General features: G+C 41.4%; 1 protein-coding gene across 3 annotated transcripts in view; it reads right to left on the reverse strand.

Moving 5' to 3' along the window:
- The window catches only part of LOC140469210 (uncharacterized), a 380,785-nt gene that overhangs the window by 112,059 nt on the left and 241,511 nt on the right, over positions 1-27,215 (reverse strand). For all 3 annotated transcript variants that reach the window (XM_072565525.1, XM_072565524.1, XM_072565526.1), the window contains 10 exons: positions 26,175-26,282; positions 23,432-23,485; positions 22,589-22,642; positions 19,680-19,724; positions 8,114-8,167; positions 5,128-5,172; positions 4,897-4,950; positions 1,708-1,752; positions 1,493-1,546; positions 19-63 (listed from right to left, as the gene is read on the reverse strand). In XM_072565525.1, the coding sequence (XP_072421626.1) occupies positions 19-63; positions 1,493-1,546; positions 1,708-1,752; positions 4,897-4,950; positions 5,128-5,172; positions 8,114-8,167; positions 19,680-19,724; positions 22,589-22,642; positions 23,432-23,485; positions 26,175-26,282 (558 nt within the window). The remainder of the gene's footprint in view (positions 1-18; positions 64-1,492; positions 1,547-1,707; positions 1,753-4,896; positions 4,951-5,127; positions 5,173-8,113; positions 8,168-19,679; positions 19,725-22,588; positions 22,643-23,431; positions 23,486-26,174; positions 26,283-27,215) is intronic.

Consider the following 27,215-nt stretch of genomic DNA (forward strand, 5'->3'; position numbering starts at 1 on the left):
TAATAATATTTTACTTACAGGATCTCCCCTTGTACCAGCAAGTCCTTCTAATCCAGGCCGGCCCTTGGGAGTGAGAAGAAACATTTTGTTTGCGATCTTTTTGACTATCAATGAGCAAAAAAAAAGAGAACCTAGTGAATTGGAACTCCGATTTCTCAGGATCAAGAAGTGACAGCGGGAATGTGCTAACCTGCCCTAGCCAGTTAACTTTACATATGGACTGAGAAATTGAAAAGAACACCCTCGTTATTCTCAATCCACAAAGGGCTAAGTCAAAACAAAATCAAACTTGTTTTTGTGTTTGGAGCCTCCTGCTGTCCCTCTTAAGATCCATAGATCTGGTTGCCAAGAGCCTCATGGCCCTGACTGTAGCCGTATGGGACATACTACAGTCACAAACTCTCCACTTCTGCAAAGAGAAACCTCAAACAGGCATTGGAGCCCTGGTTTATAGGTGAAGACAGAACATTTTTAATGGCATGTGCCGTGGACACCTACAGAGCAGACTTTAACAATTTGGCAGATGGAATACTTCAGTCATGTTTTGCATTGACAGAATGGGTACAATGTGCTTCACTTTCTTGCCTAATGTGCTGCGTATTGAAATTGTTACATTATACGTAGTTAATTTAAGATAATATTTTCAAGGTCCACAAATCACTTGAGATTTGTGTTCATGGTTTGACATGATCTCAAGCCTTAAATTAGGCCAACTGTCCGCTATCTCTTAATTATACTTCTGCTGTTACTTCTCAGCAGTGTAGGTCTATGGGTATGTTTTGCTCTGTATAATGTCAATTACACTGCATTCATTATAGATGGTACACAATGCAAGGTGTTATTAGCAAACCAGATTAGCCATCTAAATTAGGCTGGAAATGTAAAAAAAGTCTTCTTGCTGGGAGTACATTGACAATATTCCAGCTCTAATTGTTAGCTTAATCGGTACATATATAAACAATCTTCATGAAAAACATGAAACATTGTGTGTTTGCAGTTTCCAGAAATAGTTTCAGGCTGTTGTGTTGTGTCTCTGTTGCTACATCTGTTTTTATTTTAGAGCATTTACAAGCATTTTTCATACATTCTTCACTTGTTTCTTACCCTCTCTCTGGTTTACTTTATTTTCTTTCTCCTTTTGGAGATGTTCCTTATTTTCCTGTCTACGGAGAGGCCATTCTTCCTCTCCTCTTTTTTAATGCTCTCCATTTTTGCACTCGGTTATGTACACATCAATGTCTAATTGATCTCATGTGGTTAACAGCATTAATGCAGCAAAGCAGAGGTCACCCATAGCATTGCAACAAGGCTTCACTAAATGAGATCTTTAAGGAGTGGAAGCTGCTATGAATGGAATCGGGGATAAATCCAAGATAGCTAGTATAAAACCTAGTTGAAAAATACATAAACTATTTTAAAAATAGATTATTCAAATTGCTCAGTTAAACTTAAAAACATACTTTACAATTATTTATCTTCAGTAAATTCGTACCTGATGGCCCCTCTTTCCTTTAAGACCACTTCTTCCATTCATACCCTGTGGTCCCTGAAACAAAATTGAACTTTTAATTATATGTTTGATTGCTTTTAAAAACTAAAATAGCATTCTGAATGAACATTTGATTAAAGAAAGATTTCCTCGACACATTGAGCTTAAATATTCAGATATAACTTTAGAAAAGAGATAATCATTGATAGTTACTGTACCTGAGGGCCCCTCTGTCCGGGTAACCCTGGCAACCCAATCTGCCCCTGTTATAAACAGAACAAAAATATGTGAACTTGTCTCCTCAACGTACCAGCAATTGATGCTGCATAGCAACACTGTGGGCACCATACTGACAGCGAACAAAAGGTAAAACGAGAAAAAAGCACATCCTCATTCGATATAAATGATCCCTGCATATATGGCTGTGAAAATGGCTTCATAGCAGGAATTAGAAGGAACCAAGAACAGATAAGATCAAAAGGTGAGGGTGGAATGAAGAGAAGTCTAAGAGAAAAAAATTGAGGAGGTTTTTTGATTGCAGGATTTGACACTGTTAATTAAAAGCTAAAATATCTGATGCAACTATTTGGAAGACAGTAAGCAGGGAGTTCCAGAAGACAAGGATTAGTAATTAAATGAAGAACCATGGATAGTGAAATGGCACATGGGAGGATAGGTAATGGCATTGTTAACAGAGCAGAGAGTTTGCACATGCATGTGTTAGTTAAAGAGGTCACTTTGCTAGGTTTGAACAGTTAGCCTGTGAAACAATAACTCAAGGAGATTTCAGTCAAATTGTGCATAGTTTTGAACAATTGATACTTTCCATATTCTGGCCAACAAATACTTTCTGCAGACTTCAACTTGCATTATCTTGCTCAAAATGTGAGCAGATGGCCAACAGATGGCAGAACTGTACCAAACTAGATCTGGGATTACTTTCGAATTTATATGGCACTTTTAAGATTTTCTCCTGCATAGGAATGTCCTTACTGTTTGTGTAACTCATTTTCAAGATATAAACTGGAGCATCTGCCACAATTTGGAATGCCTCGAATTTGCATTGTAATTGTAGAACAACATTTCTGATTAAACTTATAGGAATGTCTATCTGCCAGAAATTAACAGAAAAAGAAAACATTAAAAAAACACAGCTGGACATAAAATGTAAACATAGAAGGAGATTATTTATTTCTGAATCATTGTGTCCCTGTCTGAGACTTATTTTCTTGCTGTTTCTTCACATCCTTCAATATATGCTTTCATAATCAGCTTATGTTTGTGTGCTCTTATTATACCCTGAGTAGAAATAACCTTTCATAATTTATTTTCTGAAACCCTGCTGCCATTTCTAATATTTCTTTGTCTGCCCCATGCCACTCTGTTTCAGTGGGAGTTAATGGGCCATTCTCAAATTGGCAGTCTGTGACTGGAGGTTTAATGCAAGGATCAGTGCTTGGGCCTCAGATATTCCCAATCTATATCAATGCTTTGGTTGTGGGAACCAAATGTACATCTTTCAAATTTGCTGATGGCTCAAAACTAAGTTGGAATGTGAGTTGTGGGAGAATGCAAAGAGACTTCAAGGGGATTTAGACAGGCTAATGGCTGTGGAATATGATGTGGAAAAATATGAATTTATTCACTTTGATATAAAAGAAAGAAATGTAGAATATTTCTTGAACAGTTACAGATTGGAAAGTGCTGATGGCTCAAAGAACCTGGGTGTTCTTGTTCCTAAGTTACTGAGTGCTAATGTGCAGAAGCAGCAAGCAATTAGGAAGGTAAATTTTATGCTGCTCTTTAGTGCAAGTGAATTTGAGTAGAGGAGGAATGAAATCCTGCTGCATTTTTATACAGCCGTAGTGAGACCACTCCAGGACTATTCTGTACAGTTTTGTTTACCTTACCTAAGTAAGCATGTACTTGCCATGGATAAAATGCAATGGACTTTCACCAGTTGGAATCATGGCAAAGTGGACTGATCCTATGATGAGTGATTCAGGAGATTGAGCCTGTCGTCTCCAGGGTTTAAAAGAATGAGAGGCAATCCTACAGTTTGAATCATACAGTTGGAGCAGAACTCTGAAAGCTAGTACTTCCAAATAAACCTGTTTGGTTATAACCTGGTGTTGTGTGATTTTTAACTGACAGGGTTTGAAAGAGTAAATGTAGGAAGGGTCTTTCCCTTGGTTGAGACCATTCTAAAATTAAGGGGAAACAGCCTCAGAATAAGAGGTAGACCATTTAGGACTGAGATGAGGAGGAATGTCTTCACTCAGAGGTTGCTGAATCTTAAGAATTCTTAGCCCCAGAGAATCATGGAGAATAAGTCATTGAGTATACTCAAGGCAAAGATCAATAGGTCTCTAGATATTAAAGACATTAAGGGATAAGGGAATACTGTGAGAAAACAGCATTAAGGTAAAAGATGAACCATGATGTAGTTCAATCATGGAGCAGGTTTGATGATTGAAGATTAAGAAATTGATAAGAATTTTTAACAGTCTAAAAATGGCATAGAGTGTAATCAGATGTACATGAATGTCATTCATTGCAAAGGCATCAGTGAATCAATATACCTTAACCAAATTAATCCCTGGATTAGGAGGTTTATCCTTGGAGTTATATAGGCGAAAGTGAGTACTGCACATGCTGGAGATTAGAGTCAAGAGTGTAGTGCTGGAAAAGCACAGCGCGTCAGGCAGCATCTGAGGACCAGGAAAATCAATGTTTCGGGCAAAAGCCCTTTATCAGGAATGGAGTTAAATGTGTGCTGGAGTTTGGAAGAATGAGAGATGACCACATTCAAACCTACAAAATACTTACCTGGATAGACAGGGTAGATGCAGGATTGATGTTACCCTAGCTGGAGGGCCCAGTAACAGAATACACAATCCTTCAGGGGCAGGCCTATTAGGACTGAGTCGAGAATGTGTTGCTGGAAAAGCACAGCAGGTCAGGCAGCATCCGAGGAGCAGGAAAATCGACTTTTTGGGCCAGAGCCCTTCTTCAGGAATTCATGATAAAGGGCTCCAGCCTGAAACATCGATTCTCCTGCTCCTTGAATGCTGCCTGACCAACACACTCTCCACTCTGATCTCCAGCATCTGCAGACCTCACTTTCTCCCATTTAGGACTGAGATGAGGATAAATTTCTTCACTCAGGGATTGGCAAGTATTTGGAACTCCTTGCCTCAGGATCTTTGGAAGCTATGTCATTATGTTCAACACAGATTGACAAATTTGTACATATTAAAAACATCAAAGGTTATAGGGATAATGCAGGAAAATAACATTGAAATAAATGATCAGTAACATCTTATTGAGAGGCAGAGTGGGAGTGAAGGGTTACTTTTGCTCCTATTTACAGTATTCTGTTCTTTTACTCTTAATCACTTGCATACCTCTGAGCCATTCACACCTGCCACACCCTTTGGTCCTGATGGTCCTTCTTCACCCTATGGGTATGAAATAAACATGACAATTCTGGATAGTTTTATCACAGAGTAACAAAACAAGCAACTTACTTTGCTGGCAGGTTATTAGAATCATACAGAACATGAATCTAATTTACTAATCTAATGTGCAGATTCTTAATACTTGTTTATTTCCTAACTATGTATAAATGTACATACCATTGGCCCAGGCAGTCCCGGTGCTCCTATTAATCCAAACTCCCCCTGCAAAATAAATTAAAAATTAAGCATATTTCATTAGAGCTTATTATCGTAGAACTATCTAAGACACTTGGTCAATTAATTTTTTTTGTAATTTTGTTTCCAGTCCTCGAAAACCAACTTCTGGTGCAGAAGACCATATTAATTTGATACCTATTCATTTTATAAACATATGAAGAGTAAGTTAGGTAGAATAAAGTAGGCTCTGTTAAGGCACCAAAAGGAAATTGGCACCAAGGAGTAGCCATGGGCACACGCATGGGCCCCAGCTATGCCTGCATCTTCGTCGGATATGTGGAACAGTCCATCTTCCGCAGCTACACTAGCACCTCCCCCCACCTCTTCCTCCGCTACATCGATGACTATATCGGCGCTACCTCGTGCTCCCACGAGGAGGTTGAACAATTCATCCACTTTACTAACACCTTCCATCCCGACCTCAAATTTACCTGGACCGCCTCAGACTCCTCCCTCTCCTTCCTAGACCTCTCCATTTTTATCTCGGGTGACCGACTCAACACGGACATTTACTATAAACCGACCGACTCCCACAGCTACCTAGATTACACCTCCTCCCACCCTGCCGCCTGTAAAAACACCATCCCATATTCCCAATTCCTTCGTCTCCGCCACATCTGCTCCCAGGAGGACCAGTTCTAATACCGTACAAACCAGATGGCCTCCTTCTTCAAAGACCGCAATGTCCCCTCCGACATGGTTGATGATGCTCTCCACCGCATCTCCTCCACTTCCCACTCCTCCACCCTTGAACCCTGCCCCTCCAATCATGACCAGGACAGAACCCCACTGGTCCTCACCTACCACCCCGCCAGCCTCCAGATACATCGTATCATCCTTCGTCATTTCTGCCACCTCCAAACAGACCCCACTACCAAGGATATACTTCTCTCCCCTCCACTATCAGTGTTCCAGAGAGACCACTCCCTCTGTGACTCCCTCGTCAGGTCCACACCCCCCACCAACCCAACCTCCACTCCCGGCACCTTCCCCTGCAACTGCAAGAAATGCATAACTTGCGCCCACACCTCCCCCCTCACTTCCCTCCAAGGCCCCAAGGGATCCTTCCATATCCACCACAAATTCACCTGCACCTCCACACACATCACTTACTGCATCGGCTGCACCTGATGTGGCCTCCTCTATACTGGGGAGACAGGCCGCCTATTTACGGAACGTTTCAGAGAACACCTCTGGGACACCTGCACCAACCAACCCAACCACCCCGTGGCTAAACATTTCAACTCCCCCTCCCAATCCGCCAAGGACATGCAGGTCCTTTTGCCTCCTCCATCACCAGACCATGGCAACACGATGCCTGGAAGGAAGCTCACCTCATCTTCCACCTAGGAACCCTCCAACCACAAGGGATGAATGCAGATTTCTCCAGTTTCCTCATTTCCCCTCCCCCCACCTTATCTCAGTCCCAACCCTCGGACTCAGCACTGCCTTTTTGACCTACAATCTTCTTCCTGACCTCTCCGTCCCACCCCCTCTCCGGCCTATCACCCTCACCTTAACCTCCTTCCACCTATTTCATTCCCAACACCCCTCCCCCAAGTCCCTCCTCCCTACCTTTTATCTTAGCCTGCTTGGCACACCCTCCTCATTCCTGAAGAAGGGCTTATGCCCGAAACGTCAATTCTCCTGCTCCTTTGATGCTGCCTGAACTGCTGCGCTTTTCCAGCAACACATTTTTCAGTTCTGATCTCCAGCATCTGCAGTCCTCACTTTCTCCCCATGGTTTAGTATCTCATTCAAAAGACTGAACCTCTACTCCCTCCCTGGCAATGTCAATCAAAATTTTGTGCTCAAACTACAATTTGGGTCAGGAACGTGGTGTTAGTGTTCACAGAATCTCTGCAGTGCATACAGAGGCCATTTGGCTCATCAAGTTCACAGACCCTCTGAAGAGCATCTCAGCCAGACTCAAGCCCCCCATCCTTTTCCCATTTCAGCAAAATAACCATGAATAGCCCATTTCGCCTGTGCGTCTTGAGATACTATGGGGCAATTTACTAAGGCCAATTCACCTAACCTGAACATCGTTGGACTATGGGAGGAAATCCACGCAGATATAGGGAGAACGTACAAACACACAGACAGTCTCTCAAGGCTGGAATCAAACCTGGGTCCCTGGTGCTGTGAGGCAACAGTGCTAACCACTGAGCCACTGTGCCACCCTAAGAATGGCCCTTGTGTTAAACGAGGGTTCTTGCATTTTTCCAGGAGGAGGCATTGCCAGTGATATTCCCTGAATTTTCCTGTCCAATTAAGGTATATGGACCTTTGGGTAGACCAGACCCTCCACCCTCATGTACCATGCAGTAACTTTAAAAATAAAATTGGAAAATGAAATGGACAAACATGTTGGGTCATCCTCACCGTCAGACAGGCATTGGGGTTTTGAGATTAAGGGAACAGGGCCCTTAAAGTCATTCTAGAGCACAAGCTTCAAATCAGACATTTGGCATTCTCCAAACAGCATCAAAAATCGATCACCCTTAACTTAGCTTAACAAGCTGTCATCCATTTGTAGGTGATGAGCTGCTGTATCTCTGAAGATGCCTAAATCAAAGTTGTCGAGTTGGAGGAGAAGACACAAGCAAAACAAAGCTCATCCAGCTTTGCTCTCATCCTCCATATTGGGGGAAACATCCTGGTTCATGATTCCGGAGCGAGGCTTAATTCCACAACTTCCTGACTCAGAGGTGAGAGTGCTGTTCCTGAGTCAAGGTTGAGACTTAAGCTTCCAAAATTCACTCTCATTTAAAAGATGCAATGTCAAACTTCTCATTAAACCTTGTATCGTTTAATCAGAAATGTTTAATTTTAGAGAAAAGTTATCAGACATTCTTGTTTTGTTAAGATGCAAAGAAGGATGTAGCAAATTGATCAATCTGTGAGGTTTTGTAATGATACTCACTGGGAGACCTCTTGGACCTTGTAATCCAGGAATTCCTTTCAAACCCTTGGCACCCTGAAATTATGACAATACATTATCTGATCAATGCTTAAATATAGACTAAATGCATGCTGCTAAACCAGCTAACTGCATGGATTTGTCAGAATCCATTCAACCATCGATATTTTTGTTGCAAAAATACACTTTATTACTAAATTATCTACAAATACAGTACAAATCAGTTCAATATGGACATTGCAGAAAGTATAATAAAATATGATATTTCTCAATTTGCAAAAAAAGTAACCTTTACTAAACATGACACAAATATATTTATATCTCAAATAAAGTCCCTTCAACCACAGATATATCAACCAATGCATATGTCAAATGCTACAGTTCACTACAATATTTTATGCATTTTAAAAAATTATCATTTTGTAATTTAAATTCACCATTTTAAAAGAGTGACTGCAATGGCTAGTTGTAATTATCTACTTTTTGCCAGAGCTCTGGCTCCTTGCACTGTTGTGTGTAACAAAAATGCTATTCACAGGAACACTGAAAAATGTTAATTAACAATACTACATCAACATCACAAAGCATCGAAAGTATAAAAATTATCCTCTGAGAACATTGAATTGCACAGAATTTATAGCACAGAACATGGCATTAGGATTGATTAGTATGTGGTGGTGTTTATACACTATATGAGGCTTATGTAATTACCTCTTTTCACACTGCTATTTTCTTCACATAGACATCAAGCCTCCCCTTACCATGTCAATGCAAGTTTTTTCAACCATACAGTGTGGTACTAAGATGAAAATTCTCACCACTATGTCAAGCCATTTCTCCTAAACTTTCCCTTGATCTGTTGGTGGCTAACTTATATTTTATGTTACCTTGTTTTGAATTCATATACACGTGAAAACAATATTTTCTATGCCCACTATCAAATCTCTTCATACTTTTAAATATCTCTTAAGAAGTAATCTCCAGAATAAGTGGCCCCAACTTGCCCAATCTTTCTTGATATTTGCAAGTTCATGATTCAAGTAAATCTTTGTTGAGTGTTTCATTTTCTATTATGGAGACTGAAATGACAAAAGTACTCCAAGAATGATCTGACCTAGATTCTATACAAATCTAGCCTTACTATACGTCTCTATTTTTCTATAGTACTCCACCAGTAATTTATTGGCATTCTACATGTATCTCTACTTTTAATTGTATTGTCATTTGTATCACTGTTTCTAATATATTTATGCATTTTTATTCATTGATCTCTATTCTGTCTACTTTTTTAGTTGTTTCTTCACCTTCCAAGGAATAGTGGGTCTGCTGAATCTTTCTACCATAATGAAGCACTTCATGCTTTGCTATATTGAATTTAATTTGATAACCATCCACTGTGCAAACCTGTTAATGGCTTGTTTACCTCCTCCCTCTTCACAAGACTCCAGACACACAAAAGCCCAAATTCATATGTTTAAGACTTGTTCTGTGCCAGCTGCCCAAGAAGAGAAGGTGAACTTCAATTTCTGGGGCTGAGAATTGAGATTCTAGATCCTCTTCCTCACAGTTTCGGTCAGGTGTAGAGAGTTTGGGCATGTGGAGTCAGGTAGCAGAATGGTTTGAAGGATGATTTCAAAATTTCAAACTGAGAATAGGAGTTAAGGAGATTTTCTCAAAATGGCAGAAAATGGGAAGTAATGTCGTGCTGTTTACTACTTCCACAAATCTTTTGGAAGCAGAAATTGAGGTGTGATGTCAAAATCGCCCGTATACCCAATTGTAGGATAATGCGATGACTGCTCCCAAATGCAGGAGGTCATGAACAGAATAAAAACAAAGAACTGCGGATGCTGGAGGTCAGAAATTGCTAGAGAAACTCGGCAGGTCTGGCAGCATTTGTGATGAGAAATGAAGGTTTAAATTTTGAGTCCAGCGACTGATAGTTGCTCGATAAAGGTGAAGATGGGAGTGTGTGGGAAAAGAAGTGAGTGGATGGGTAGAGATGGAGCCCAGAGAGCTAGAAAGACAGTTAGACAAAAGGATGGATGACAATAAGCCAGAGAGAAAGCAGAGTTGATAATGGGGACCATAAGTATGTGAAAATGGGTTTGGTGTGCTGAAAGCAACCCATGTCGTGACAGGGTCTAGGTGTGGGGGTGGGTAAAGGACACAAAAGAAAATGTTCAAGCTTGAAAATTGTTGAGGCCCAAAGGCGGCAGGGCCCCTACATAGAAAATGAGATGTTGGAGTACTGCAGCGAGCTGTTGTCATAGGAACACAGTGGTGGGTTGAAGTGGCAGGCACCCAGAAGCTCGGAGTCATTTCTGCGGATTGAATGTAGGTGTAACACAAAGTAATTGGCCAGTCTGTGTTTCATCTCCCCAATGTAGAGGATACCACATTGTGAGTAGCAGATCTAGTAGACTAGATTAAGTGATGCGCAGATAAATTACTGCTTCACTTGAAAGGTGGGTCTGAGCCTTGTGAGGACTAGATTACATTACAGTGTGGAAACAGGCCCTTCGGCCCAACAAGTCCACACCGCCCCGCCGAAGCGCAACCCACCCATACCCTTACATTTACCCCTTACCGAACACTATGGGCAATTTAGCATGGCCAATTCACCTGACCTGCACATCTTTGGAATGTGGGTGGAAACCGGAGCACCCGGAGGAAACCCACGCAGACACGGGGAGAACGTGCAAACTCCACACAGTCAGTCGCCTGAGGCGGGAATTGAACCCAGGTCTCTGGCGCTGTGAGGCAGCAGTGCTAACCACTGTGCCACCATGCCGCCTGAGGACAGAGGAGGTTAACAGATTTATCATTAATGTTAATTAAGTTGTCCTCTTTTGGACACCTGGAAGGTGAGTGTGAGGTTCATTGTGGAATTTATATTCATGAATCAAAATTGGGAGGTGACTGAAGGAACACTCCTGTTTGCATAAGTCTCCACGAAGAAACTCAGGCCTCAGTCATCCCTTATCCTTTCCATTTTTCAATTGTGAAACCCAACACTAACTCCTAGAATCATCTCAGCAATGGGCTGTCCAACTTGCAAAAATAAAGCAACTTCAGAAAATCATCTCCTATTGTAGCTGATTACATAGAAACGTAGAAAGTGGAGCAAGAATAGGCCATTTGACCCTTCTAGTCTGCTCCATCATTCATTATGACCATGGTTAATCATTCAAATCAATTGCCTGTTCCCAGGTTTTCCCCATATCCTTTGATCTCTTTAGCCTTAAATGCTATATCCTATTCTTTCCTGAAATCATACAACATTTTGACCTCGACTATGTTCTGTGGTAGCGAATTCCACAGGCTCACCACTCTCTGGGTGAAGAAATTTCTCATCTCAGTCTTAAATTGTTTTATCCTGTTTCCTCAAACTGTGACCTCTGACTCTGGATTCCCCAGTCATTGGGAACATCCTTCTTTCACCTACCCCATCTAGTCCTTTAGAATTGTATAAGTTTCTATGAGATTGCCCTCATTTCTCTGAACTCCAGTGAACAAGCTTATCTCTCACTGCCTTTATTCCTGATGAAGGGCTTTTGCCCGAAACGTCGATTTCGCTGCTCGTTGGATGCTGCCTGAACTGCTGTGCTCTTCCAGCACCACTAATCCAGTATAATCCTATCTGATTCTATTTCTCCTCATATGTCACACAACTGAACGGTTAGCTCTTCCCATTACCAAATCAGCCATGGCATGTTCTTCATCTATTAACCAACATCAGTAAATCAGCAGGATTTTCCAATTGATTAATTTATATGAAAAGCCTGTTAAGAGCAACACAAGCTGCCAAAGGTGAAAATTGTTATCTTATTTTTTTCCTAAAATAGCTTTGTTTTAATTAAGCTATTTTTCCAATCAACCTGTTGAAAGATGTTATTAGACACCACTGGAGCAGGTAGGACTCAAACCTGGGCCTCTTGGACTGGAGGTAGGGGCAGTGCTACAGGAGCCCCTCTAATAGATTATCTTCCCTAAAGTACAGACTTATCTCCAGCTGACTGTCATTTCTTTATGGATTAATTGATGTTCTCATAAATAATGAATGAGCTGACTGACACAATGTTTTAAACTGCTTAATTTTCAAACCACTAAAACCTCATTTCAAATCTACACCAGGCTAATGAGTGGAAGTCTCCATTTGCTTGACTGGCAGACTCCTTAAGGAATGGTGATTGGTCATTTATGTCTCAGTTCTTAAAAGGGTGCAGGCTGACAATTTGCAACTGGCAATTTTAATCAGACAGGCTGCAAGGATGTCTGGCATGGGAGCTGGTGTTCATTTTAATGAAACACTGAGATTTGTAGACAGTTTCTCCCTATAACAAGCTTGGCTTAAATTCCAAAAGTGGAAAGATCTTCTAATTTCAGGTAGAATTTGTGGCTCTCACCACAAGAGCAATCAGCAAAAACTTACCTACATGGAGTGAGGAGCATGAGAAAATATAATTGAAACTAAATTTTATCTTGACGAAACTATTAAAACCATGACCACAGAGCTCTAAATCTGCTAAATGTATTGAAAAATAGTGTCACAGGCCCTTCTGAGCACGTTCAGATTATTATTAGTTTTCATTTTCCCCCCAGTGCAGTGTCAATTGTTTTTCACATTGCTGAGAATTCAAAATGACTCCCATAAACAATGATTCCTTTTTAAAGGATGTTGAAGCTGGTTGTAAACAATTAACTAGTAATTGATTAAGTCCTTACACAGGAGAAAATGGACCTTTCAAAAGCAAAAGTCAAATGTAAATTTGAAGAGGAGCAATTAGAAGTTGTTCAGGGATAAATTATGTGGGCTGCTGTGTTCAATGGATAGAATGGCTTTCATCTATGGTTCTCTTCAATTAAACCTGAAAAACTGCTTCACCTCAATCAAAAACAACAAACATATTGTATGTTAGCTTTATTATTTCCAGAAGTCTGCTTAAATTATAAAAAGGTTTATTTTAATGACTAAGTATGGAATGTTCAAAAATACAGAAGAAAGCCATTTTTTTCCTTCAGCAACTCAGTCAATCCCATTCGCTTACCTTTACACAATAATCTTACAAATATTCTCTGTTTACATATTGTAATGATCCATGTCTTTCTGAAAGCTATGACAGAATCTCCTCCACCACACTATCAGTCCGTAGGTACAATTTTTGGGTTTACAAGATTATCATGTCTTTATATTTAGGGTGACTGTGTTGATGTGTGCTTGATAGCAAATCAAGATGTTGGGGCTATTCAAAATAACATTAAAATTGTTGTACAAGGAAATGGTGCAAGTTTTTCATTTCTACAGTCAAAGGTAAGGTGGTATGGCAATGTGGTGCTGATGGAACTAAGTCCTAGGGAATTGTTAAGAATGTCAGGTTATAAAAGGGTTTATGATGAAGCAACCACTTGCTTCCAGACTGGGATAGAGTTGAGTCTAAAGAACAGCTAATCAGAACTTCTACCTGGATGCAAGGCCTGTGTGATTCACGTTTGGTGTAGATGGCCCAAAGGGCTAATTGGCCCACTTCTGATCCTATTTGCAATGGGGAAAGCTGTTTTGAAGATAAGGTCTCAGGCTTTCCTGAAATACCATTGACAGTTATGTTACTCTCTTACTATTAAGAAGAGAGAGGGAGCATAGCTAGAGGTCAAAAGTCTCTCTTGTAAACCTGGTCACAGTGCAAGTAGAAGCTTGCATTTGGAAAAGAGAAAGCTCATGAGGTGTTAAAATGAAGCTGAAAGATTTGCCAATCTTGCATTAGAGTGAGGGTCTCCAGAAATACTCACACCATGAAGAATAGTTTTGAGCTTTCAGATTAAATGCTGAGGAAGGAAAGGAACAGCAGGAAATTCTCAGGAATTAAGAACATCTTTGGGCTGACAGTGGGAGGATGTAATGTCTACTTAAAGGATCATGTAATATAAACTTCTGAAGTGCATTTTGACAGTTATGCTAAAAACAAGATGGTATTCCATTCTATTATTTAAAGTATAAATTGACCACAATGATAACGTTTAATCAATACTGAATTCCAAATCCTAATCATTCACTGCATGACGTTTTCCTTGTGTCACCTCTGAGTCTGATATGAATCACTCTAAATCAGTGTCCTCTGGTTCTTCGCCATTCTGCCATTGGGAACAGATTCCCTCCTTCTACTCTATCTATGCCCTTCATAATTATCAAGTTGTTTCCAAACCATCTCTTCTCTAAGGAAAACCACTTCAGGTTATTCAATCTCTTCATGTAACTGAAGTCCCTCTTATGCATTTGCACTCATAAATCTTATCTGCACCGTCCCCAATGTCTTTGCGTTCTTCCTAAAGTCTGGTGCCTGGAAATAGATATAATAGTTGAACTAAGCTTCCACCATTACTTTCTTGTTTTTGTACACAATGTCTCTACATATGACTCAGATCATACCTGTTTTGCTAAGCACTTTGCCAATTTTTCCTGACACATTCATTTGTTATATATAAACATCGTCAGGTAACTCTGATCTTGCATTCACTTTCAGATTAATCCTTTATATTGGAATTCCTTTCCTCAATCTTCCTATCAGAATTTATCACTTCATATTTCTTGACATTAAGTTCCATCTGCCACTTTTCTAATCAGTTCAGTAGCCTGTTTATATCACTGTGAAGTCTATCACAATCCTTTTTCACAGTTTACAATGCTTCCAAGTTTTATCTTATCTGCAAATTTTGAAATTGTTCCCTGCACACTCAAGTCCATATAAGTAATACAGATCAAGAAATTAAAAGCACTCAGTACTGACCCATAAAGATTCCACTATCTCCCAGTCTGAAAAGTGATGGCTTGCCATAACTCTGTTTTTGTCATTTAGCCAACTTTCACCCATTCTGCTACTATTCCATTTATCCCATGAGCTTTAACTTTGCTCATTAATTTGTTTTAGATTATCATTTCTAAAAGCCTTCTCAGCACCAAGGCTAAAATTATTTCTGAAATACTTCAAACATCATTTTTATTCTATTTTCCCCTGTAACCTACATAATTATACAAGTAGCTAAAATGAGCTTAATTACAGGACTCTTTAGTTGATGTTTATCTGGACATTCTTCATCTAATCAGTACAGTTATTAATGAAACACATTGCCAAGGATTTAATTAATTTATGATATGGTACACATGATCAAAATGTGGCAAAAGGGAATGTTTGCTTGGAAAATAATATCTATATTTTAATTCTATTTTTAAATAAAACACATGTTATTATCATTTTGATTTGTGTGAACATTCAGGAATCATTAGATGGTTATGTAATAGATGGCGTCAAGCTAGGAAATCAACATGAGCATTTTCTAATAAATTTTATAAACTAGTATAGCATGCTACCCAGAAGGGTTATTAAATCATAGACAGTCAAGATTCCTGACAAGTCAGCATTGCATGAGATTAAATGGTTTTTTAAAATAGAGAGCAATTGAAAGATCTCAATTTGTTTTATAACACAAAACCCCCCAGTGATTATCAAGTTCCATATGAGTTTGGCACTATTGGAATTTGAAGGAAATGTAGAGTAATGGAGGATGAGTATGTTGTTTAAGAGATCATTAAGACCCTTATTCAAAACACAACTAATAGCCAACCTCAATCATGGCATTCAGTGAGGGGCAAGCAATTCCTAACAGCAGGTAGAAGAGAGGAATGAGCTGATCTTGGGCTGATCTCACATCTCAAAACAATGGTGGACACAGTATATTGGTGCAGATTTCAGATTGGGTGAGAATGTTCCCACTTTGCAGCAGACAGGGGAGAGAATGGAGGGGGGGGGAAAGGGGGGTGCTGAAAAAATAAATCCCACACCAAGCCAGAAAAGAGTGTTTTCTGTTTGAGTCTATGTGAGAAACTTGGAGTAGGGTCTTGAAACCCACTCCATGATCCAATGGAATCACGGCTGATCCTCTGTTTGAACACCATGTTCCTGCACAACCCCATATACCTTGATGTTTTAAATATGCAGAGCTCTATCTATCTCAGTACTGACAGTAAGTGCTATTTTGGAATCTTCCCAGGTACAGAATGTTGTGGACCTTAGTGGGAAAGTTAGGTAACTTGTGAAATGGCCAGCCATGAAATTCTTGACATCACGAGCATCAAGTTCCATTTTACAACCGAATGTTGAACAATGAGAAGAGCTTCTAGCAAGTCAGTGGTAAGATGACCTTTTGCATGCATTAACAGCTCATAATTACCATATTTCACCTCATTTATGTGCATTTTCTCACTGTCCCACCTGCTGGATAGAAAATTGACAACGAGAATGCTGAATATGAAAGTCAGAGCGGGTACCAGGCAACCCCAGCTTGTCACTTGCTTCTCTGCATCTTTATCTTGGATTCCTGTCCCTGACATCTCTGAGCACACTCCCTGGCCAGCAACTGCATGCAAACCTCCATCCATGGACCTTGGCATCAGGCATGAACCAACCTTAACTTGACCTTATGGCTCATCTCCGATCCACTTAGAGCATTTTCTTCATTTCAAGGCTCCAACTTGGGGTATTCACAGCATCGTTCCTTACCTTGCCTTTTTGCATTTTGCCCCCTGAGCCAGAGCTAAAAGGCTCACAGTACATTCCTACTGACTTACCCTTTTAGTGCAGACACAAAATCAGGCAGCTTGCCATGATTGCCAGCAGTGATCAGTCAAGGGGTTGGACATGTTGCTGTGATACCAAATAGCATCAATCTCACCTCTACATCATGTCCCCAAGTCTGAGCCACATATGCAGAAACACACAGCGTGCTTTAAGCAAATGGCCTTGTCCCTAAGGGGAGTAGTCTTCAATCAAGTCAAGGGTGATACCTTCAGTCAAGGGATGTCAGCACAGCAAGTAAAGGGCAGTGTCTGAAATCAGTTGAGGGACTTGGGCATGGTCCATCAACCACTTGAGGCATAAGTGTCAGGGTGTCTGTTCCTCCACAGTATGGGGAGTGGTCCACAGTCAGCTGAATGCACCCAGTGCAAAACAATCTGTGGAGTCACAGGAGGCCAGTCAGGGAGTTCAATCAGGGGTCTAGTCAGCCATCAGTCAGGACTGTCTGTTTACATTTGTCGAGGGTGTGGGCTATAGTCAGGTGCATCTACTAAATATCAACGGCACATTAACCGGGGACATTGCTGTGGGAGGGAGGCTGGGAAATTACTTTGGGGATCTGAGGCAGTGTGCTGGGATGTATAGGATAAGAACTGTGAAGGTAAAAACAATGACTGCAGATGCTGAAAACCAAATACTGGATTAGTGGTGCTGGAAGAGCACAGCAGTTCAGGCAGCATCCAACGAGCAGCGAAATCAATGTTTTGGGCAAAAGCCCTTCATCAGGAATAAAGGCAGTGAGCCTGAAGCATGGAGAGATAAGCTAGAGGAAGGTGGGGGTGGGGAGAGAGTAGCATAGAGTACAATGGGTGAGTGGGGGAGGAGATGAAGGTGATAGGTCAAGGAGGAGAGGGTGGAGTGGATTGGTGGAAAAGAAGATAGGCAGGTCGGACAAGTCCGGACAAGTCAAGAAGACAGTTACTGAGCTGGAAGTTTGAAACTAGGATGAGGTGGGGGAAGGGGAAATAAGGAAGCTGTTGAAGTCCACATTGATGCCCTGGGGTTGAAGTGTTCTGAGGCGGAAGATGAGGCGTTCTTCCTCCAGGCGTCTGGTGGTGAGGGAGCGGCGGTGAAGGAGGCCCAGGACCTCCATGTCCTCGGCAGAGTGGGAGGGGGAGTTGAAATGTTGGGCCACGGGGCGGTTTGGTTGATTGGTGTGGGTGTCTCGGAGATGGAAGCATCCACCAATATCATTTATTGTATCCGTTGCTCCCGATGTGGTCTCCTCTACATTGGGGAGATTGGGCGCCTCCCAGCAGAGCGCTTTCGGGAACATCTCCGAGAGATGATCAGTTAGATAGATGGATTGAGAGGGGAGGTCAATTGGGTTGATGGGGGGAAAACTAGTCAGCTCTATTCTGCTAGCCAGTCCCACTCTGCCTTGTCAGCCCCACACTGCCACTAACCAGCCCCACACTGCCACTAACCAGCCCCACACTGCCACTAACCAGCCCCACACTGCCACTAACCAGCCCCACACTGCCACTAGCCAGCTCCACACTGCCACTAACCAGCCCCACACTGCCACTAACCAGCCCCACACTGCCACTAGCCAGCTCCACACTGCCACTAACCAGCCCCACACTGCCACTAGCCAGCCCCACACTGCCACTAGCCAGCCCCACACTGCCACTAACCAGCCCCACACTGCCACTAACCAGCCCCACACTGCCACTAGCCAGCTCCACACTGCCACTAGCCAGCTCCACACTGCCACTAGCCAGCCCAAATCTGCCACTAGCCAGCCCCCACTCTGCCATTAGCCAGCCCCCACTCTGCCACTAGTCAGCCCCACTCTGCCACTAACCAGCAGAACACTGCCACTAGCCAGCCCCACTCTGCCACTAGCCAGCCCCCACTCTGCCACTAGCCAGCCCCCACTCTGCCATTAGCCAGCCCCCACTCTGCCATTAGCCAGCCCCCACTCTGCCACTAGCCAGCCCCCACTCTGCCACTAGCCAGCCCCACTTTGCTCCTAGCCAGCACTGATCTGCTCCTAGCCAGCCCCACTCTGCCACAGGCCAGCCCCACTCTGCCACTGACCAGCCCCACTCTACCACTAGCCAGCCCGACTCTGCCACTAGCTAGCCCCACGCTGCCCCTAGTCAGCTCCTATCTGCCACCAGCCAGCCCCACTCTGTCACTAGCCAGCTCATGTCTATCACTAGCCAGCTCCCCTGTGGTGCCATCCATGATGTAGCCAAACATTTTCTTCACTGCTCGTCCTGTGCTGCTAGTGTGTGTGGTAAAGGATGGCTTAAATCACACAAACTCAAATTTCTCTGATAAATAATGGAAACAGGTAGTATAGCTGATTAAAAAATGCAACCGTTATATTTTTCCTCTTTTGATAAACACAGTAATTCAGCCATAATGTATTGAATAAGCATAAAAATATAGAAGACTGCATTCCAGGCATTCTCTTTGGCCGCAAAATGTTCACATTCTTAATAAACTGGATCCTCAGCAAAGTATTTCACTAATAATTTGACAAAGTGTGATGTGTTACGACGTTTAGGGCTGTATTAATTTAAAAGCTTGATATGCTAACAAACCAATGGCCAGTATGTAAACTACAGCTAACACTGGAGAAAAATAGTCAGGATGATACATTTCGAACAAGTATAGATGCTTTCCATCCAACCTGTTCGGAGATGTTATTACACACCTCTGGAACCAATGGGATTTGAACCCATGCCTCCTTATGATAGTGAGGGACACTATCACTGAAGTATAAGAGCCCCCTTTGAATGAGTATACTCCCCTTTGACAATGCATGCCAAATACTACCATTTACTCCACAACCACATGATGAAGAAGCAGTGCTTCGAAAGCCAGTGATTCCAAATAAATCTGTTGGACTATAACCTGGAGTTGTGTGATTTTTAACTTTGACTACCATTTAATACTCGCAAGTGCAAGGTGGTCAGATTACTTACCAAAGGCCCAAAAGTCCCAGGAAGTCCAATTTCACCTTGGACACCCTAAAATACAAAAAGAAATAAGGCACAGGGACAAGTATGATCGTTTCAAAATTAAGAAGCAATCAATGTCTATATTTATGTGCATCACCCACATTGTCTTTTAAAATATATGGAAATTGAAATGATCATTCCTGGTGGATGTTCACATTTTAGGTTTTCATTGAAAAGTGAAGTGGCTAGAAGACTCATAAAGAATGTGGTAAAATGGTTTCGGATATCAGACTTGAAAAGTAAAAGAAAAACAAGTGCAGGGGATCAGAAAAGAGTAAGTGAGAGGCATTCAGTTCCTTTTGTCCTGTGATTCTGTCTGATCGGATCAGAGATAGCAATTACAGAAGATGAGTTTGATAAGCCTGTCGTATTCTTTTCCTTTTTGATATCCTTAACTAAAAGCAGGAATCAAATTACTGCCTTGCAGTGTGAGAGTGCTAAGGTCATAATCAGCCTGATAGATTTTTTTGTAATAGGAACAGAAAGAACTGGAAGTATGCAATATGTCTGGTGGCATCTGTCCAGGGAGAAACCAAGTTACAGGGTGGAATCTTCCCATCCCCTAAATGATGTGGGTCTTGGCGGGAAAGTATGGAGAATTGTGTGAGATCGGCAATGAGGAGCTTCCCAGCATTAAGCCTTGAGACCTTCACTCCATGCTGTGCCTGTTTTTTTTTCCCTTGGGAAGTTCCCTGATTGAGAGGCTTGGGTTACTGTTGGGTGGCAAGACTTGAAAACTGGCCACAGGAGCAGCTTGGTCTGATCAACCCTCAGGCGACTGTGTGCGTGGAGTTAGCACATTCTCCCCATGTCCTTCAGATTGCTTCAGTTTCTTCCCACAGTCCAAAGTTGTACGGGTCAGGTGGAGTGGCCATGTTAAACTGTCCGTAGTATCTAGGGATGTGCAGGCTAAGTGGATTAGCCATGGGAAATGCAGGATTACAGGGATAGGTTAGGGAACTGGTTGGGAAGCTCTTTGGATGGTTGGTGCTGACTCAATGGGCTTTTTGTCTGCACTGTAGGGATTCTATGATTTTATGATTTCTGTCAATAATGGGGAGTGGAAGTGGAAGGGGATAAAGAGGCTTCCTGTTCCCTGACTTTGCAGGTTGGTTGGTGTGAGAAGGAGGTGGATTCAATCCCAGCGGTCTTTGTGTGCAGGTCTTTCCACGGTGGGTGCTGATGACTCACAGCTCAATATTAAAATGCCTACAATTACTACCTCCAGAACAAGGTAATCATGCATTAAGTTATGTACCATCCACTAAAGTGGGAGATTTTCATGAGTTTATCTATGCCAGATGTTGGACCTGTTGCAAAGTTTTGAAACTATATTTGTAGATTTTTATACTAAAGATTGAAACTGAAGAACGGCAGATGCTGGAAATCAGAAATGAAAACAGAAACTGCTGGGGAATCTCAGCGGGTCTGGCAGCATCTGTGGAGAGAAAGCAGAGTCAACACTTCAATTCCAGTCACCCTTCTTCAGAATAAGGGTCTTCTGAAGGGTCAGTGCTGAATAAGGGTCACTGGACCCAAAATGTTAACTCTGCTTTATCTCCACGGATGATGCCAGACCTGTTGAAACTTTCTGAGAAATTTCTGTTTGTGTTGTAGATTTTTGCATCTGTCTCTACAAGATGCACTGCAAAAATTCACCAAGGTTCCTTAGATAGCATCTTCCAAACCCACAATGACTACTACCTTGAAGGTCAAGGGCAGCAGATATATGGGAGCACCATCACTTACCAATTCGCCTTCAAGCTACTTCCCCTCCTGATTGGGAGATATATGACTGATTCAGCTCTGCCACTCGATCAAAACCTTGGAATCCCCTCCCCAACAGCATTGTGGGTCTACTGACAGCACACATGGACTGCAGCATTTCAAGAAGATAGCTGAACCCCACCTTCTCAAGGGCAACAGGGGATGGGCAATAAGGGGGTGTATAGTCAGTGACATCATGTCCCAGGAGTGAACTAAGAAAATAAAGGTGCTTGTCCTCCAATTAACCACAATTTTCAATATTTACAAATGCCATTAAGAACACCACAAGAAATTACAATAATGAAGCTCCTTCTTCTCTGGCTCTTATAAATTGTTTCTCTTCACAATTGGTGATTTAAGGAACAATGAGCTGGACCAAATAAAGGACAAATATAGATGTCAATACCACAGATGTCACCTGACCTGCCATATAGATGTACAGCACGGAAACAGACCCTTTGGCCCAACCCATCCATGCCGACCAGATATCCCAATCCAGTCTAGTCCCACTTGCCAGCACCCGACCCATATCCCTCCAAACCCTTCCTATTCATATACCTATCCAGATGCCTTTTAAATGTTTGTACTGGCCTCCACCACTTCCTCTGGCAGCTCATTCCACCCTCTGTGTGAAAATGTTGCCCCTTAGGTCTCTTTGATATCTTTCCCCTCTCACCCTAAACCTATGCCCTCTAGTTGTGGACTCGCCCACCCCAGGGACAAGATTTTGTCTATTTATCTTATCCTTGCCCGTCATGATTTTATAAACCTCTATAAAGTCTCCCCTCAGCCTCCAACGCTCCAGGGAAAACAGCCCCAGCCTATTCAACCTCTTCCTATAGCTCAAATCATATTTATAGTATTTCCTGTTTTTATCCTAGAAATGCATTTGTGATGCAGCTTTGCAGGTGCTAACGGAGGAATTCTGTGGAAATGTCAGGCATCAACATTCTCAACCCAGTTACCAGTGTCAATAATTATGACCTAAAGTTAAATATGATCCTAAATTCCTAAGTGTTTTTATTCAAGGTATATGTTGTCAAACTTGATCTTAATAACAATTGAATCTTGATTAGAATTGTGCTTTTCTCAAGACAATTTCATACCTTGGCTCCTTTTTCTCCTTTATCCCCAAATGGTCCAGGTAATCCTCTAAATCCCTAAAATAAAAGTACATTTGCACATATAGTCTGAACATTGTTCCAATACAACAATGAAAATGCATCATTTTGACTGTTGAAACTGCTTTCTTGATATGTGTGAGCTACGACTGAGGTCCATAGACGGGATAGTTACTGGTTTTAATCTCTAATGAATGAATTAATCCCACATTGATCACTAACAGTGAAGTTCAGTTTTGCTAAACAGTAAGCAGTTGTAACCCAGGGCTGTTTCTTTGACTCATGCACGGCAGTGTGTGTGACCATCAATTGTGGACAGCATTGGGCTCAGTTTCCTCTCACAGTGAAATACTCTCTAAACATTTAAAGTCCGAGCTTGTTCACTCAGATGTGCTGGACTTCATCGCTGAGGAGTTTGTGGATAGTTATAGTCTTGGCTTGCCAGCTTCACCGCTACTTTGTAGCCATCTATGGAACTATGTGTCATGTCCATTACCAGCGTTGGAAGAGAGGGGAAATAAAGTAATGTACAAGGGCAAGGGAGTAACAGACAAGTAGATTTCAATTTGCTTCAGTCTTATCTTGCACTGATAAAACATTCCCCAATTACAGACTGAATGAAGTCTCCGAGTTCTGCACAACATGTGTATATATACATATATAAATGGAAGAGAATTGGAGAGACTGAGGTTTGGAGCTGGAAAGAGTTTTCATTCCTTCCATATGTTGCAGACAAACTTGCATGATGAGGGAGAATGCATCCAGTTTGAAGCCAATACCGTCTAATAAAAAGAAGATTGTTCTATTTCAGGAAAGATCAGTACACACCTGCTCCCCTTTCTCTCCACGAATTCCATTGTTTCCCATATAGCCCTGAGGTCCCTATCAGAGAGGAGAAAGCATGAACAACAAGGCATTACCAGGTTAGTTTTGCAAAACGGTTAACTCTAATCATTGCCTGGGGATGAGTCCCGGTTGGATGACGCTAAGTCAGTTCCTATCTTTCAGTGGTAAATATATCTCTGTGTAAAACGAAAAGAAAAAGGAAGTCATTTTAAAATGCACCTTTTACAATATCAGGGCATCACAAGGAATTTTACAAACCATGAAGCAGTGCCATAATGATCCATTTGCACACAGCGAGATCTTTAAAATTTTAATGAAATGGTCCAACAATTTGTTTTTATGATATTGGTTAAGGGACAATGCTGTTCAGGACAACCAAAGACATCCTGTGTTTTTCCCTGAAATAATGCAGAGTGACCTCACAAACCTGTTGTGATTTTAATGAGTTCAGCCAGGTGGACCTCATAGAACTTGAGATCCCTGATTTGGGCTGTTAATCTGGTCTAATCAGGGAGCCCTGGTTGACAGATAGGAAAAGGAATGTTAGACATCCTGTTCACTCTGAGACCTGACTCTGTGGGAGCTGGAACAGTGTCAAGAACTCCACCTGTAAATAAAGGGTGACTTGGTGACAGGATACCAGTCTCTCTGGAGCAATTACAATTCTGGCCTTCATATAATATCTCTTGGGTCAGCACCTTCCATACAGCAGTACTTCTGCTATACTGTTTGGAGGATCAATCAAGTTAGACGTTCCCACAGAAAGATTTTGTGGTAAATCAGAAATCAAACAGAAAATTCTGAAAATACTAAGCAGGTCAGGCAGCATATAAGGTGAGAGAAGCAGAGTCAATGGTGTAGATTTTGGTGGTGTTATGGAGACTCTGGGGACCTTTAATAATGGCCAGTTGGATCTGGATCCGGAAGTTCCAATCGTTTTGCTGCCAGTTTCTATTTTGCCGAAAGAGACAAAGGGTGAAGATTTGTGATCCACACAAGAGAAACCTAAGCTTAACAAAGGGCTATTTGGGCTGAATTAAAAAAGACTCCTTCTTTGATGGAGGAAGGGTCTCATTCCACAGTGTAGGGCTACAAACCTTTAGAGTTGACATAAATGGTCATGAACGATAGGTAAGGTCTGTAGAACTGCTCAGCTATCAAATTGTTTTTTATAGCCTTCCCTTTAAAAATTATAAACAAATTTCCTGCCTGTCTGTGAATTTTTAAAAAATCCATTTGAGCAATTTCAATAGCTGTGTGTTGATATAACCTGAATTATTTTCATTATATAATTATATTCTTCAATCATGAAAAGTGCTATATAAATATAAATCTTTACATCTTTTTCAAAGGAAAGATAGATTGTATAGCTAATGCTTTTTATCAATCCCTGTGCTCATTTTTGATGTTCGGAACATGTCAGACAATTGGACACTCAAACTAGAGAGTCCCTCATTAAATCCAGAGGATTAACAGATTTATTTAGCAAAATGAAACATAATCTGCTAAACCAGTAGGAGCTTCAAGTCTTCCTAGCATCTTAATACAAAGGTACACAGTTTGCTTGGAATAATGTGGATCCCCAGAAGTTTCTTATTAAATTTCCACAGGAGGTATTTGGTTCATTTCATGTTCAACACCAGGATGGGTTAAGATGACTCAAATGCATAATAGCATAGCTCAGCCAAACAGTCTACTCTTGACTAATCCCCTATTTTAGCAACATTAATCAGCCATGGATTTACAGAATTTATTATTTCTTCACAGTTCAATATTGGTTCATGTTTGTAGGGTCAAGAACAGAGGGCAGAAATTTGAAATTTACATTGTCAACTGGCAGGTTCCAGCTAATTAATTATGAAATCAGGTATTCCCCTTTAAATATATAAGTACAATCATCTTGAACAGTGCACTTTTGTTAACTGTCTGACAGTGCAGCCAACATAAAAATGATAAGGTAACAGCTACAACATTCAAGACTGAACATCATTCACCATGCTTTATAGAATAAGTGCATTGAATTTCAGAAACCATGTTTTTCCCTGAAAAATTTAATTTGGAGTTATTCACATGAAACCCATACATCAGCATGAAGTGGTTTTACTTGAGAAGAATGCATGAAAGGAAATCCTGTCATTACAGAGTAAATGCACCAACACTGCAGTTTAAATGAATCCACGGTCTTGGTCCAATGGGACATTGCAACAAGAAGAGGGAGAGAGTTTCCCCACATTTTGGAGACAGCTTATGTCTGAACAACTGACTTGCATCCCATGGATTTAGCATCAACACAAGATTGATAATGTTTTGTATTAAATGGACAGATTCTTGAATGCTGAAAGCTGCATTTATTCCAGTTATAATGTCAGAGATTTTACTGTAGGCATAAACAGCAGACTTTGTAAATCCTGTTATCACCCTCATACATACTTTACACCAATTTAACAAAAGGGGTAAAGTTCACCTGGAGCAGTACCACATCACCGTTTAATGCTGGTGTTCCCCATTCACCTGGAGCAGCACCACATCACCGTTTAATGCTGGTGTTCCCCATTCACCTGGAGCAGCACCACATCACCATTTAATGCTGGTGTTCCCCATTCAAACGAACACCACAGCTCTCCCATATGTACAGGAAATTAGGAGAGACTTTGCAAACAGTTAATAGTGAAACAATACTCTCAAGTGACACAGCAGCATAAACCGAGCCTGTCTTTTCTATTACCTGTTCTCCAGGAATTCCAGACGGACCTCGAGGACCAGGTTCACCAGGGATTCCGGGAGATCCCTTCCGACCCATTGGGCCTGGGAAGCCCCTTAGTCCTTCAAGCCCCTTAGAAAAGAAAAGAAAATAAGGGCTATTTGAGTGCCTCATGTTTAACCTGAAGCAAAATTGTTCACATACCATCCATGTTATCTGGCATCTGTTTTAATCTACATGCACTGGTGAAAAGCTCAGGCAACTCATGAACTTTCCGAGGTCTGCACTAATTTGTGACATTGATCGTTCACTTTCTGGACTCATTTTATTCAGACTTGGGTTGACTTTTGCTAGTATCTGCCATGTCACTGATGGATGAGGATATCAACACGAAAGGAATACTGATACCCTTTGACATGGTGCACATTTAGAAAGAAGCATCTTGCAGCAATTACGGAATCAATCTATGCCTGAACTGTGCACACTGCAGTTACAGACTGCAATACAGATGTGAAAAATAAAGAGAATGCAAACAACAGGTTCAAATGCAAAAGCCTGTGCCAGCTCATTGTTTTTTTTCTTTATTAGACAGCTGTTTGTGGCAAGCCCATTTATTGTCAAAAGCACAAGTTAAGTATTAATGAATGAAAATGTATCTTCTTTCTGTGGCTTTTTGTCATACGAGGAAATGCTTTTTAAATAAAGTATGAAGCAGTAAGGAAATTCTTAAGTTCTCAGGCCTAGAAGAATGTACATCTCCATATTTATCATTAGCACTGAATTATGCGTGCTCTCATGATACAAACAATTCCATTAGCAGCTGTGCTTATCCAGTCAGCTGGAATGTCATAGGATGAAAGGGGTCAAAGGCTTTGCTATGGGTTTTTCAATGGCTCTGAGCAATTTAGCATTCTGTATCTAAGATCAACTGTTTTAAACAAGATGATGGTTTCTTAAAAAAATGTTGTGGATTGAAAGGTTGCCCTTCTCACGTGGAGAGTCTACAGTCTGGGTCACTTGAAAGAGAATGTGGAGGGGAAATGATACCCTTAAGGAGGGCAAGGA

The sequence above is a fragment of the Chiloscyllium punctatum genome, chromosome 49 (genome assembly GCF_047496795.1).
Source record: "Chiloscyllium punctatum isolate Juve2018m chromosome 49, sChiPun1.3, whole genome shotgun sequence".
NCBI lineage: Eukaryota > Metazoa > Chordata > Chondrichthyes > Orectolobiformes > Hemiscylliidae > Chiloscyllium > Chiloscyllium punctatum.